We start from the raw sequence: 12192 nt of genomic DNA, 5'->3' as shown, positions 1-12192 counted from the left end.
TTCCTCTCCTGTTCTGTTCTGGGTATCCTTACTACTCCATTCTTCATTTGTTTCTTCTTTCTTTCTCTCTTTTTTTACTTACAGTCTGATTTTTTTAATCAAACATTCAAACATTGTTGCAGGTGAGAAATGGACAGATTATCTGTTATGCTATGCTTCTTTATTGTGATGACATGCTGCTTTGTTTCTTCTTTCTTTCTCTCTTTTTTTACTTACAGTCTGATTTTTTTAATCAAACATTCAAACATTGTTGCAGGTGAGAAATGGAGAGATTATCTGTTATGCTATGCTTCTTTATTGTGATGACATGCTGCTTTGTTTCTGCAACCTGCTACGTTTCATGTCTCCCCCATGAAAGAGATGCACTTCTTGCTTTCAAGAGTGAGTATTATATGGATTCAGCTGCAGCCAAACAATTGGGGTCATGGAGGGGATTTAATTGCTGTGACTGGCATGGAGTTCAATGCAGTCAATACTCTTCCCATGTCATCCTACTGCGCTTCTCCAAGAATTATTTTCATCCCTTCAAAATGCTTCATCCAGCTTTTTTCCAATTAAAGTATATGAAGCATTTGGACCTAAGCTGCAATTATTTCACTGGTGTTCTACCGAGAGGTACTTGTAAACTGCACCATATTTGGTTTGTAAATTTTGAGGAGGCTTACATTTATATCTATAATATCGTCGTGTGTTTGATATGCAGGGCTTTTTAGTCTCCAAAAACTGAGATATTTGGATCTCAAGCAAAACAGATTTGAAGGTGAAATTCCGGTGGAAGTTGGTTCTTTGTTCAACTTGACTTATCTCAACTTAGGCATGAACAGTTTTCAAGGTAGAGTTCCATGGCAGTTTGGTAATCTCTCTCACTTGGAATTTTTAGATGTTTCTAAATTGAAAAAACATCCTCAATTGGGAACTCTTTATGGAGTGGAAGGTATGAATTTGCATGGTTCAAGTGTAAGGTGGATAGAAAATCTACGGAAGTTGAAAACTTTGTCTCTTGGAGGCATAGTGTTGAATGTCACAAGTAGGGAATTGGAAGCAGCCCTTTCGCATCTCCATCATCTCCAACGCTTGGAACTTTTAGTTTGCCAACTGTCAGGGCACATTCCCAATGCTATCCAAAACCTCACCTCCTTGTCCAGTCTTATTTTAGATTCTAATGAATTTAGTTCCATAGTGCCTTCATGGTTGGGAAGTATGCCTCATTTGCAAGAGTTAAGTTTGTCTGAAAATCCATCATTAAGTGGAGATATAGCCCATATATTATGGAGTGAATGGCCACAATTGACCAAGTTTGATTTGTCAGGAACTAATGTAACAGGAAGCATTCCACCTTGTATTGGAAATATTTCCTTGCTTGCTCATCCATCTTGATATTAGAAAGGTAGGAGATGTGGGAAAGATAAAAGGCATTATTCCATCTTACCTTGGCAACATCTCTACTCTTCAAAGGTTAGATCTTAATTCCAACTCATTGAGCGGAGAGGTTCTAGTTTCAATTGGTCAACTTTCATCTTTGATTCATCTCGATCTTGGCTTGAATAATTTGAGTGGTAGTATACCTGTGTCTATAGGTCAACTTTCATCTTTAACTCTTCTCAACATTGGATCCAATAATCTCAACGGTAATATACCATTATCAATTGGTCAACTTTCATCTTTGTTTTATTTGGATCTCAACTTCAACAAACTTAGTGGCCAAATACCTTCCTCACTATGTAACATTTCATCCCTAAAAGAGATTCATCTTCAAGGAAATCAACTAAATGGTACCATTCCTTCTTCTATTGGACTTCTCCTTCATCTAGAAGTGATGTACTTCACATCCAACAACCTGCAAGGCCACTTTTATCTTGATGCTTTTAGAAGTACTAGTAAGCTTAGTATCCTTGAATTATCTTCTAATAACTTAACTATCCGAATTGACCCAGAATGGATACCTCCATTTTCCTTAACTGCATTGAGCATGCCCTCTTGTAATATAGAAGGCGTCCTACCCCCATTCTTGTCAATACAATATCACTTACAATATTTAGATCTCTCCCAAAATGAACTATTTGGAAACATTCCACCTTGGCTAGGAGATTTAACATATTTAGAAACTTTGAATCTATCATATAATAACTTGCAAGGTCAGTTGCCTCTTACCTTGAACATAAGCTCTTTTATTGCATTAGATTTACATAGGAATCAATTGATAGGTTGTCTTCCAGTTCCTTCAACAACTTCCACAAAATTGTATGCATTGGATCTATCACAAAATGGATTTGTAGGTGCAATTCCAATACAAATTGGTAGGCTTCTGCTTGGTATTCAGTTCTTGACACTTTCAACAAATGATCTAAGTGGTGGCATTCCTTCTTCCATTGGTCTTCTACAAAACTTGCAATTGTTAGATCTCTCAAAGAATAGATTATCTGGTAAAATACCCACAAGCCTAACTACCTGCTCTTCATTAAAAAGACTGATCTTGGGAAAGAATAATTTGACAGGAGAAATTCCAGCTCAGATAGGAATGCTAAAGTATCTTGTGACATTGCAACTCAATGATAATATGCTTAAGGGAAACTTTCCATCAAGTCTTCAAAATTGTTCCAACTTGCAAATTTTAGATGTGGGCAATAATTTATTAGTGGGCAACATACCTCTTTGGCTATCACACTTATCAAATTTGATGATACTTGTTTTGAGGTCAAATAAATTTCAAAGGAACATTCCACCTCAATTAAGCACTCTCTCCAATCTCCATGTGCTAGATATTTCAAATAATAATTTGATTGGAGCCATCCCTGCAGAATTTGGAAATTTCCTAGGCATAATGAATGCATAAGTAAAAGTTCCAAATGGTAGTCATGTTGATTGTAATTACTACAAAGAAGAAATCCAATTGAGCACCAAAGATATGGTGTTGGTATATGCTCGCTATGTTTTGTTATTGATTACCTGCATTGATCTATCTAGAAATCATCTGTCAAATGGTATTCCTCCAACAGTTGGAAACCTTAAAGGTCTCCATACATTGAACTTATCAAGAAATAGTCTTACAGGAGAGATTCCAAATAGTTTTGGAATGTTAGAGCGCTTAGAGTCACTAGACCTTTCAAATAATAAATTGCATGGAAAGATTCCAGTTGATCTACAAAAGCTCTCATTTATGAGTGCTTTCATTATATCTAACAACATGTTTTGTGGAAGAATCCCAATAAGAGGTCAATTTGAGACATTCGATCCTACCTATTTCTCTGGGAACCTAGGTCTATGTGGATTTCCAGTTAATAATAGGTCATGTAAATGTGGAGAGAAGGAAAATTTTGATGTGAAACCTCCTTAAGAAGAGGAGGATGATGAGGGAGGAAAAATTCCATGGCATTGGTATGTTGAATGGATGGCAAGTTTTGCTACTGGATTTTGGGGAGTCTTTGGAATCTTGATTTTCAAAAGGTATTGGAGAACAAGATACATTCAAGTCCTAGATGAAGTTGTCATTAGTTTTTTACATATATTAAGAGGTATTAGGTAGGTCAATATAGTTTGAAAAATATAATGTATAAGTGAAATGGTGTATTTTTCTTAAGTTCGCCCTTTTTGCAAAGCATGCATGTTATAGTTGATAGAGCATATGTAATGAAATAATTATCAACAACATTTATTTGTGTGCACATGTTCAATGAAAATTACACAAGTTATTTATATTCAATTTATTTTGAACATGTATTTAATTTTAAGAAATAATAGTACTAAGCAACTTTTACTAAAATCATTTTGTCATATTTATTTTCAAATGATGAAAAATCTATCAACAACTTACCATCCATTTTCACTATTACCTCTAATAATAATAATAAAATATGTAGATAAACACACATTTTACTCAAATTTGTGAGTTCGAAAACTAAAACAATCTTTATTTTACTTTCATAAAACTAAAACTAAAACAATCATTCTTTTAGTTAATATTTAAATGGATTATCAACTACTAAATGTAGAGGGCATAATTTCAATTATACAATATGTTGTAACTATTAATTTGATACAATATGTTGTAAGTATTAATTTGTATTTCCACTTATCATATGTGGAAGGTAAAAAACTACATATTATTTTGATATGTTGATTTGATTTTGTGATACTCATGGTTTACAAATGTCATTAAGTAAATATAAGGTTATACTTTTAACCATAGCTAAAAAAGAAGCACATGGATCTAATTTCATCTATAAAGGAAATTTGGTTAAATTGGTTTCATGTTATCCTCACCTTCACATTCCTTTCATGGATCCCCTCTTTAATATCCCCCTAATATAGAATATATATTATTTAAGTGCTAGGTTGCAATTAATATACTTCACAACCTATTTCCAAATATACTTTTAGAATTAAAAAATATAACTATACACATTCAAAACTTTAGATTCATCAACAATTTCATCTGGTTGTGAGATATGGCAATAAAAAATCGATTTGATATATATATATATATATATATATATATATATATTTTACGTTTTTAAAATTTTTGTGAGAAAAATGATCAAATTTCAAATCTAATTATTTTTAATAAATTTGGAATCCATTATCTTCATACTTCTACCATTTTTTATTATTTTGTTTCATAAACTAAGATGCATGTTACAAAATTATTATAAAATAGCTATCCAAATCATCTATTATTACATTATGTGAAAAAGGTCTCATGAACATTTGATAGTCCCACTATATATTTTTTCTACATGAAATTTGTATTTTTTTCCATATTCCTTCTAATACCTTCTTAATTAGTTGGAGAGAATAGAGAAGCAAAAGTGATAGCATTTAGGACACAAATAGTAAGAGCGAAAGAATGAAGCGAACCAAAAGAGAATGCATCTAATTTTGTTTTGAGTTGATTTGTAGAAAATTGGAATGGTAGGAAGAATTGGTACAAACTCAGTGGCATGCAAAAGAAGGGCGTGAATAAAATATTGGCTATGAATTCTAGTGTTAGGAAAGTGAGGCTTAAGGACGAAGCTAGGGCAGATTACCGTTTAAAGGAAGAATGTTTTTTTGTTGTTAATGTTGAAGAATATAATGTTCTCGATGCCGATTGTGAAGTCTACAACAAGGACACACTAAAGCCTAATGAAAATAAAGATTTAGTTCAAAGTATGAAGCTAAATTGCTATAAGAAAACAAAGACAAGGATTCATCTCATATAGAGGAACCACGAAGTAAAACTATTGAATTTTCTCCTTCCTTGATGATGTCATGGACTGTACTCATGGATATCTACATTTATCTATATTTTTTTTTAAGAAGGGTTATTTCTAAAATAGACTTTTAGAAATAGATCGAATTTAACAAGGAAAATAGGGGATGCGAGATAGAAGCCTTGAGGGGATAGTGAAAGGGCTATGCTTCTTGTAAATTTAAAAAATGCTAATCATGCTCAAGTTGTGTTATAGTATGGAACTTCGACTATATATGGAAAAGTGTGTTATCTACATGCGTGAACATTAGACTTTCATCTTGAGAGTCATTCTAGATCATGATACCTAATGGGGTTTGAGCTTCACCTTTTGAATCTTACCTGTAGACCTTTCTTGAGAGATATTGTTGCTCAACTGGGTAGGGTTATCTAGTGGAAGAGTAACTCTGATAAGTTTGCTAGTTTAAGGGTTCATCTAAGAGTCTATGTTGAAATGGACCTAAGTAACCCATTACTAGAAAATATTGAACTTGTTGGACCAGTCTTTGACTTTTTTCAGCCTTTTGTGTATCTAAACAAACTTAATGCCTACTTTATTGCCGACAACAATGACATTTAATTAGAGATTACCTGGTAAGAAAGAATAGAATAACTCAAGTCCAATCTTTAACAAATCCTATCCAACCACAAGTTATGAAGTATCCATTAGTTTGTTTCATCTAAAGATTCAACCTAGGCTAGAGGGTTGTCCCATATTCTTGCTAATACCAACATTAATCAAGATTTTGAACATATTTATCACATTATAAATGTGTTGTAATGGAGGATGGTTGGAAGATAGTTAGAAAAATAAAAGACTCTATTGAGTCTTCAGGTAGAAAAGAACATTCTCATTCTTTTCAAGGGGCTCATAGATCTTCTTCTCTTCATAATTCTAAATCTCTTGTTCATAATTATCCTTCTCCCTCCCTTTCTTTAAGATAGTGATATAGATCCTCTTCTCCCAAAGATGTGGATACTTCTTTTCAAGCCCACATTGTCATAGAAAGATCAAGGTCTCCATCCTCTACCAATTTTGATTTGGGTATCTCACCTCTAGACAAAGAGAGCCCAAGAGTGTGTGTGTGTGTGTGTGTGTGTGTGTGTGTGTGTGTGTGTGTGTGTGTGTTTGTGTGTGTGTGTGTGTGTGTGAGAGAGAGAGAGAGAGAGAGAGAGAGCCCAAGTCAAAATGAGGGAGGGAGGAAGGTGTTGGCAACAATGCAACAAATTGAGAGAGGGTGAATCAATTTGTACAAAAACTTTACATGTAACTTAAACTAAAATTTAGATCTGATAATTAGCAGTTAAAGCACAAATCAACACCACATCAATAACACACATAACACCAAGATTTTTGATTTAGAAAAATCAATTAAAGAAAAAACCACGGTGGGAACCTACCCACAATGAGATGATACTCTGTTAGGAGTAAATGAAATATTACAATGGGGAATGCATGGGGTAAGTGCACTAAGATGGTGAACAAAAAGGAGTGGCCACTTTTTTTTCTTTCTAAAACTAGCTAAACCTAAACTTCAGAGAGGTATTTGAATGTCATGCACTCAAAAATAGGAGTTGAGAAAAGAATGAAATTGTAGTACTCTGAATCTAGTTTCTAAACTACTAAATTTTTTTAAAATTGAATAAGATTAAGAGGGCCAAAAATTTCACGCACGAAAAAACTATTCCTAATTTTTTTAGAAAAACATAACATAGCTTTTTTCGTGCGCTACACAAAATATATAGTTATATTTAGTAATTTTCAAAACCCTTTGGTAGGATGATAGGTAAGAGTGAGATCTAGAAGTTGTGTATTTTTTTGTAATTTTTCGTTAAGTATTTTTTTTTTATGATTTTTTGAAGTGACCGCATCCTGAAAAATTTGGTACCTGTTCGTGCGCTGGGCATAACTTGCATGAAAATAATAAAAAAATGCAAACTTTTAAAAAAAATTTGTATAGAATCTAGTGTAGAACAATAATATGTAGTTTATTTTGAATTTGGTCAAGTATATTAAAAGTTATTAAAAAAATGGTAGACATATGTCTGTGAGGACTATCAAGGCACTGATAAAGAAAATTAAATATTACTATGCTAATGTTGTCCAAAAATAGAAAAATTTATATGGTCAGAAAACTGAGAAGATGTGTGAGATTATGGTGGTAATTTTAGCGATACCCACTTGATCATTTGTAAACCTGATGCCGATGAAGTTGAGAAATCATGTTGGAGGATGAAAAAATGTGTAAATGGACAAAAATGGGGGGAAAATGGACTTGCAAGCCTTAGGGTTGTTTTCCAACCCTCTTACCAAGCCAAAACCCGCATGGGTTTTGAAAAAAAAAAGCACTATTCGCAGTTCTAAATAACCCGTACAGGTTATGTAAAACTAAAAACATTTTTTTGTGTTTCACAAAACCCGTACGGGTTATGTAAAACTAAAAACATTTTTTTTGTGTTTCCCAAAACCCATACGGGTTATGAAGACATAATAATGTATGATTGTAAAATTAGCATTTACTATATGTAGTACCCCTGCCCTAATCAATTTTTAATCTCAATTTAATCTTAGTTAGTTTATCATAATATAATGATTATAGTCAGATGTGTTGATTTAGTGCATATCTGTTAATGTGGTTTTTGCACCAGTTGTATGCAAGTCATTAGTGTTCCTATTTCGTGGTATTAATATCGGACTAATGCTTTCATTAAGTTTATATATGTATGCATATATGACTCTTGGATGTAGGAGATTTCAGGTACAATGCCGCATGGGTGCGAGGTTCATCTCCGCCCGAATTTGCAGGTTTGAGTGTACCTCTTTAATCCTTAGAGTTGGATTAAGTGGCCGTAAAACCCTCGTTTGACCATAGTCGCGCTCAAGTGAGCATCGTAAGTCATTGTCAGTATTCCCTTTGGTTGGGTTTGCGATTGTCTGTCTGGTTGACCTTCTTGGTTTGCGTGTTTGGTGTGTATGGTTAAATTGAGTAATTTAGTCCCCTAGTATTTAATTTGATTAAATATGTGTTTGTGCATTAAAGATTAATGGACTAAATTAAACAGGATTTTTTTTATGTGATTAATTGTTATTTGAATTGCTCAATTTAAATTGGGAGCAAATTCAATTAAATAGTTAATTTTAATATTAAATTTTTTATGTTTATGCTGTTGAAAAAGAAAGATTTAATTTTAATTGAATTAGAATTAATTTTATCTTCTTGGCATTTTCGAAATAGAAAAGTTAAATTACAGTTGAGTGAGAAAATCAATTTTAAATTGAAAAGCAATTTAATTTATGGATATAGTTTAAATGAATGATTTTTGGTGAATTATTTTAAATAAAAATTTTAAATCAAAAAAATGAGATTTTTGGTCAAACTTTTCCATATAACCTAGACTTTTGGAAAATATTGGGGATGGAATTTTTTTGAAGAAAAATATAATTTTGAAAAAGTATTTTGGAGGAAATTTGGGGGTTTTAGGAGGAAGAAGGTTTCTGGAGCTTACAGGTTGGGCTCTCCTTCAAATCCCTTCCAGGAATGCGTATGGAGGTAGGAATTACCTTATTGTCTTCCTTGTTACCAAAGAAATGGTTTGTGGTTGAATGTTGTTAAAAAAAATCAATCTTTCAAGTTGATTTTAGATGTAATTTGGATTTGTAATTATAGAACTATGCTTATCAGCTTTTGTTTTTGCATAAATAGTTGAATCATTGTGTTAAAAATGGTTCTTTTTGCCCATTTATGGATTTTTGTTGAAAAATTTATTTGGGGTTTTGATATTCCTCAATTTTTTTTGGGTATTTGAAACCCTTGGTGGTTCAAAAGAGGTATTCTCATCAATAATATGAAATAAAACATATTTCATACCAAACTGATTTTTATTGCAAATCAAAATTGTGTTTAAAAAAAAAAAAGGATGAATATTTTAGTCTCTAGGAGACTGCATTTTTTTACTGTGTGTGTGTGTTTGATAGTAAAAATTGTAAAAAAAAAATAAAAAAATAAAAAAATAAAAAAATAAACTAATTTAACCCACATGGCGGGAGTAAAACCCCCACCACGGGGAGGTAGCTTGCTACCAAAGGTAGCGGTGCTACCAATGGTAGCGTGCTGCTACCATTTGGTAGCAGCTACCAATGGTAGCATGCACAACCATGGGGGCCCGCGTGGAACCCCCCCCCTTCCTTTTAATTTGTAATTTTTTTTAATTATTTTTTTTAGTTAAAAAAAAATAAATTTAAAAGTTTTTTTTATAAAGTGTTTAATTAATTATTAATTAATATTAATATATATTTATCAATGGAAATAAATGTATATATGTTGATTAATATTTAATGTGAAAGTTGAACATTATTAAATAATTAATAATATATATTTTATTAATGAAAAAAATATATATATATTAATTAATATTTAATTGGATTACTATGCAATATTAAATATTAATTGTGTATATTTTATTAACCATAGGGTTATAAATATATATGAATTAATATTTAATCCTTTTGGACCTATAATATTAGGGGAACATCTTTTGGGAAAGATGAAATATTGTTTATATTGGAAAAATTTTCGAGATAAAACATACTTTATTCAAGAATATATATTGTTTGAAGATTTTAATGATATAGGCCATTTGGAAATGTTAGAAATGAATATTTAATCATTGGACATTATGAATTTAAATGATATGCTTTTGGAAATTTAATTAAGTATCATTTGGGAAAATTGTTAAGTTACTGATATTCTCATTTAGTAAAATAAATGGTTAATTTATATTTTTCCTCTGTTTGAGAAATAGACAATGCTACTATTGCAAATTGTGATATTGTATTCACCTTGCAATGATGATTTCCTGTTAGTGTAGTTTTGGAAAATTAGATCATGTAGAAAACTTGATCGACCTTTATTGATTTAATCAATGGGAAAGAAAGTTGTCCTTCCTGATTGTTGACTATGCGAGTTTAATTTCTGTATTTGTTTTTTTGCTTATGCAATGGCAAGCTTTGACTTGTTTGATTGGACCCTGTCGTATGGTTGATTTGGGTACCTGTTCCAGTCCTCGGTCTCGAGTATGACTGTTGTTTTGTAGGTGTGTCGTAATTGGTCATAACCTTTATGTGGGTGTCGAATGATGATTCGTGGTTGACCATAGTTGGTCAGGTCTCTGGTTAGAGTACCGTCAGTAAGTGTACCTCTTTTGAGTCGTGTTTGACCAGATGGTTGTTCCCTCCATTTTGAACTTCGTTCGTCTAACCATGTGTATGTCTTGGTTTTGAGTTCGTCTGAGTATAGTCTAGTGTCATATGGAAAGTGGCTTTCGATTAGGGGTCGTGCCCAAAGTGGCTGCTGGGTAACCCATCGAAAGTGAGTCTAATAAGTGATAACCTAATAGTAGATTAGAATGTTAATCTCTAAGTAAGATAATTGTGCCTCACACATGGGACGAGTGCTAACATAGACTCGACATGCTGTGAGAAGGCCTCAAATGGCAAACCATCATCCTTGTCTTCATGAAAGGATGTGTGGGTCCACATGAGGCTTGGATGGGCCGGAGGTACGGATTGGGTTGCCTGGGTAGCCCAATGTATGGGGCCAGAACCTATGAAGACCTGCCAGGGTAGCCATACTAGGTTATGTGATGACACTTGTCCCTATGTTCACTTGGGTGTTGTTGTATGGTCTTGATAGGAGCACCTTTTGTGGAGTCGTCCTATGAATTATGCCCTTGTGAGTATCGGTTTCATGTTAGACCTTGGGTGGTGATGACTTAGTTTTGTGGATGCTCTCCTGGACCTTTGTATTAGCTTTGATTATGTTTAGCTGGATCCTTTCCTTTTCAAGGATCGTTTATGTATTTATTGACTGATGTGGTTGTTTGTATATTGATTATGTTTCACCTTGATGGCTGGATTGTAAACGGTGTAACCTCATGTATTCTTAACTTTATTAATTATCAGAGGGGTCTTGCAGTTGAGTAGACCCGGAGATGTATCCCTTTAGGGGTGAACTCTGAGATCATCTTGGTGTTATGTGATGCTTTTATTTCTTATATTTCATGTTTAGTGTTAGCATGTATGAATGCCATTTTGATCGAATGCATAAGTGGTTTAGATGAGATTTATCGTAGATGCATGTATGCAATCGTCTTCTAAAATGCAGTAAATTGGATCGTGAAAGAATGTAACTTAGAGTAATGGAATATATTCAGTTGTTGTTAAGGAAATTAAGTATGCATGAAAAGATCTCATATGTTTATGATGAAATTCTAGTGTGTTAGAATATTAGATGCATGGCTTATATTTCAATGAAAAGTATGAATGATGGGTATGAATAAATCTTAATGGATGAACCTTATCTTGTGAATTTATTTCCATCTTTTGAAAGAAATTATCCTTGGTTAAGAATTTTCTCATTATTAAGATAATCAACTTATTGGATTAATTGTGTGAGTTAAGTGAATTGTGAAATTTAAGTAATCTCGTTGGGAAACTCTTTAGGTGTTAGTTGATGTCTTCCGTTGTGTAATCTCATCTTGATATCTTGTTGTATCCAAGAAATGTGGTGTAACTTTAAAAAAAAAAATTATTGCACTCTATTCTTGTGTTATGGCTTAATCCCTTCGGGGTTTCCTGGCAGGGCATTACACTATACATATGTTAGACGTAACTTTATAATATATGTTTATGTATGTATTGTAATACCCTAAAATTGGTCACCTAAACCATGGTCCCCTAATCTTGACAACATCACCAAGGTCCTAACCAAAGGCAATTAAATCAATCTTGAGCAATTAATTTATTCTTCAATCATTAAATATCACATGGCAAATCAATTACTCAATATTAATTAAATATTTATTTAATTAATTAAATCATTCCAAGAATATCATTTTAATCAATTATCCTATTTAATTTATTAAATACCCTAGCATATTTAATTAATTAATAAATTTGCCATTTA

General features: G+C 32.6%; 1 protein-coding gene across 1 annotated transcript; it reads left to right on the top strand.

Annotated features, from left to right (window-relative positions):
• Positions 1–263: 263 nt before the first annotated feature.
• LOC131874883 (receptor-like protein 43) lies at positions 264–1377 on the top strand. The gene is made up of 2 exons (XM_059218821.1): positions 264–615; positions 704–1377. The coding sequence occupies exons 1-2, from the start codon at positions 264–266 to the stop codon at positions 1375–1377; spliced, it is 1026 nt and encodes a 341-aa protein (XP_059074804.1).
• Positions 1378–12192: the final 10815 nt, after the last annotated feature.

This window comes from Cryptomeria japonica, chromosome 4, assembly GCF_030272615.1.
Source record: "Cryptomeria japonica chromosome 4, Sugi_1.0, whole genome shotgun sequence".
NCBI lineage: Eukaryota > Viridiplantae > Streptophyta > Pinopsida > Cupressales > Cupressaceae > Cryptomeria > Cryptomeria japonica.
This window is presented reverse-complemented; position numbering and strand designations above follow the sequence as displayed.

What these genes read in the sequence shown, in the direction of transcription:
- LOC131874883 (XM_059218821.1), top strand. Translation starts at nt 264, where the DNA reads ATGGAGAGATTATCTGTTATGCTATGCTTCTTTATTGTGATGACATGC. An exon ending in CACTGGTGTTCTACCGAGAG is followed by an intron (nt 616 to 703) that starts GTACTTGTAAAC and finishes TTTGATATGCAG; the next exon opens with GGCTTTTTAGTCTCCAAAAA.